The sequence below is a fragment of the Mandrillus leucophaeus genome, unplaced genomic scaffold (genome assembly GCF_000951045.1).
Source record: "Mandrillus leucophaeus isolate KB7577 unplaced genomic scaffold, Mleu.le_1.0 Scaffold150, whole genome shotgun sequence".
NCBI lineage: Eukaryota > Metazoa > Chordata > Mammalia > Primates > Cercopithecidae > Mandrillus > Mandrillus leucophaeus.
This window is the reverse complement of record NW_012101477.1, coordinates 4,970,999-4,973,025: the sequence shown is the minus strand read 5'-3', so window position 1 is coordinate 4,973,025 and position 2,027 is coordinate 4,970,999. Positions and strand designations below refer to the sequence as shown.

At 44.6% G+C, this 2,027-nt stretch overlaps 2 protein-coding genes across 3 annotated transcripts in view; one reads left to right on the top strand and one right to left on the bottom strand.

Annotated features, from left to right (window-relative positions):
- The window catches only part of TLDC2 (TBC/LysM-associated domain containing 2), a 17,749-nt gene extending 15,816 nt beyond the window's left edge, over window positions 1-1,933 (top strand). For both annotated transcript variants that reach the window (XM_011975011.1, XM_011975009.1), the window contains one exon: window positions 573-1,933. The gene's annotated coding sequence lies outside the window, so the exon portion shown is untranslated. The remainder of the gene's footprint in view (window positions 1-572) is intronic.
- The window catches only part of SAMHD1 (SAM domain and HD domain 1), a 73,856-nt gene continuing 72,231 nt past the window's right edge, over window positions 403-2,027 (bottom strand). The window contains exon 16 of the mRNA XM_011975012.1: window positions 403-777. Within this exon, the coding sequence (XP_011830402.1) occupies window positions 643-777 (135 nt within the window). The 3' untranslated portion in view covers window positions 403-642. The remainder of the gene's footprint in view (window positions 778-2,027) is intronic.

The window sequence follows — 2,027 nt, the reverse complement described above, 5'->3', positions numbered from 1 at the left end:
GGGGCTAAAAGGGTGAGGGGAGGTGTTTTTCGCCTGTGCTTGAAGAGGACTATCCTCAAACTTGAAGTGACAGGGAACTCTTCACCGGGGTAGGATTTGATGTTTTGTTTTTAGCCATGTTTGTCTATGACAATGTCAACTTCTAATTCCAATTTGTACCCTTGTCTCATTTCTACATTAAAAACAAAAAACGATCATCCGTCATAAAAGTTCAGAGTAAGCTGGGTGTGGTGGCACGTGCCTATAGTCCCAGCTACTTGGGAAGCTAAGGCAGGAGGGTCACTTGAGCCCAGGAAAGTGCGAGTCCAGCCTGGGCAACAGAGCAAAACCTTGTCTTTTAAAAAAGAAAAACAAGAGAGTTCAGAGTAGATAAAAGAGTTGTTATTCTAAGAAAATAGAGTATCGAAAGAGAAAGACTTTAATAATATTAAAAATAGGCAAGGTAATACTTTTCATAGTATAGTAAGATTTGCCTAATGCCATCTTATTTCTTTGATTAAAAATTACTTAGCTTCAGCATGCGTGTACATTCAAACTACAAAATGAAAGCATGAGTTATCATAATTTTGCAGAATTCTATGAGTGAAGCCCCTAAATGAATTGTGCAGGGGAGGGAGTTTGTAAATAGCCGACTACAGACATTCACCTTGGGTCATCTTTAAAAAGCTGGAGTCTGCTTTTGGATGCTTCTCGGAGGCGAGTTGGACTTTGGACTGAAGTCCTGTAGTTCCATTCCTTTTTCTGAGGTGTTATGAGTGGGGCTATAACATCGCCATCCTATTAGAAGGAGAGAGAAAAACAGAGAACAGAGAAAAGCCAGTTTCCATCATCTTATTTGTGAGTGAAAGTCTCAGGTGCGCACATCCTCATCTTGCATATAGATTGCTTCTAGTGTCCTCACTCCAGGGAAACTCCAAATTACCTATGCCCTGTGGTTGGGACCAATTAGAAACACTACAGTCTTATGCAGGAAGAGCCTTCATGAAAACAGACACTGGCCTCTGCAGAGATGACGGGAAGCAGCATACCACTGCCCACCTCTATGGCCTCCTTCACACACCTTCATGGAGCACAAACCCTGTCCTGTTTGCCCAGGAGAAAGACAGGATGCACTGAACCCTTAGGTTCTCTCTCGCCTGGTCCCCTCTGTAATAAATGGCCCAGGTCTACAAGATGGCAAAGAAGGGGAGAAAAGACAGTATGTACCTGCAGAATTAAAATTTTTCTCTGTATCAAAGCTCTAACGTTGGCCCCATCAGCATAGGCTCCAGCCAAAGGACCTCCTCCACCCAAAATAAGGGAGAGATCCAAAGGGAGGTGCTACAATGACCTGAAACCACAGAGGTAAGAAGAAGCAAGGCCTCCTAATACTCGACTCTGTGCTAACTGTTCTGAACTTGTGTGTAGATCCTCTTTGGTTACGAGAGGATGCAGGATCTTGGAGAGCTTCTGTTGTATCAGGAATACAATGCTGGTAGGAGGATTCGTGCTCCTCATCTGCCTGTTTGCTCTCAGATCCATTCTTCACTCCTCCTCTCCCTACTCTGTTTCACTGGAGCCACTCCGGTAAATTACATCTCTCAGCTCCCATGCCTGCTGGTTTCCAGTTAGGTTTGGTCTCTCTGGTGGGAGACGAGGTGAGAAGAGGGCAGAGAAATCAGGTTATTTCTCTCCCTACCTCCTCTGGCATGAGCGGCAGTGGCAGTGACTCTTTTGTGGTTCTAGCTTCTGCAGGTGGCCCCCAGCTCCGGGACTCCCACCTGCTCCCTTGGTCTCTCTTATCCTAGAGGTGGTAGCAGCTTCCTGCTTTTGAATCACCATCCTCTGTACTTATTTAGCTCTGCCAGAACTTTTGTATCACATCCCCCATGTTAAATTTCTTCTGTTGAACCACACTGGATCTGACTTGATAGAACCATTAAAAACAGTATTTTAAAAATTTATCATTATTATGTTTTTGAGATGGAATCTTGCTCTGTCACCCATGCTGGAGTGCAGTGGCACGATTTCAGCTCACTGCAACCTCC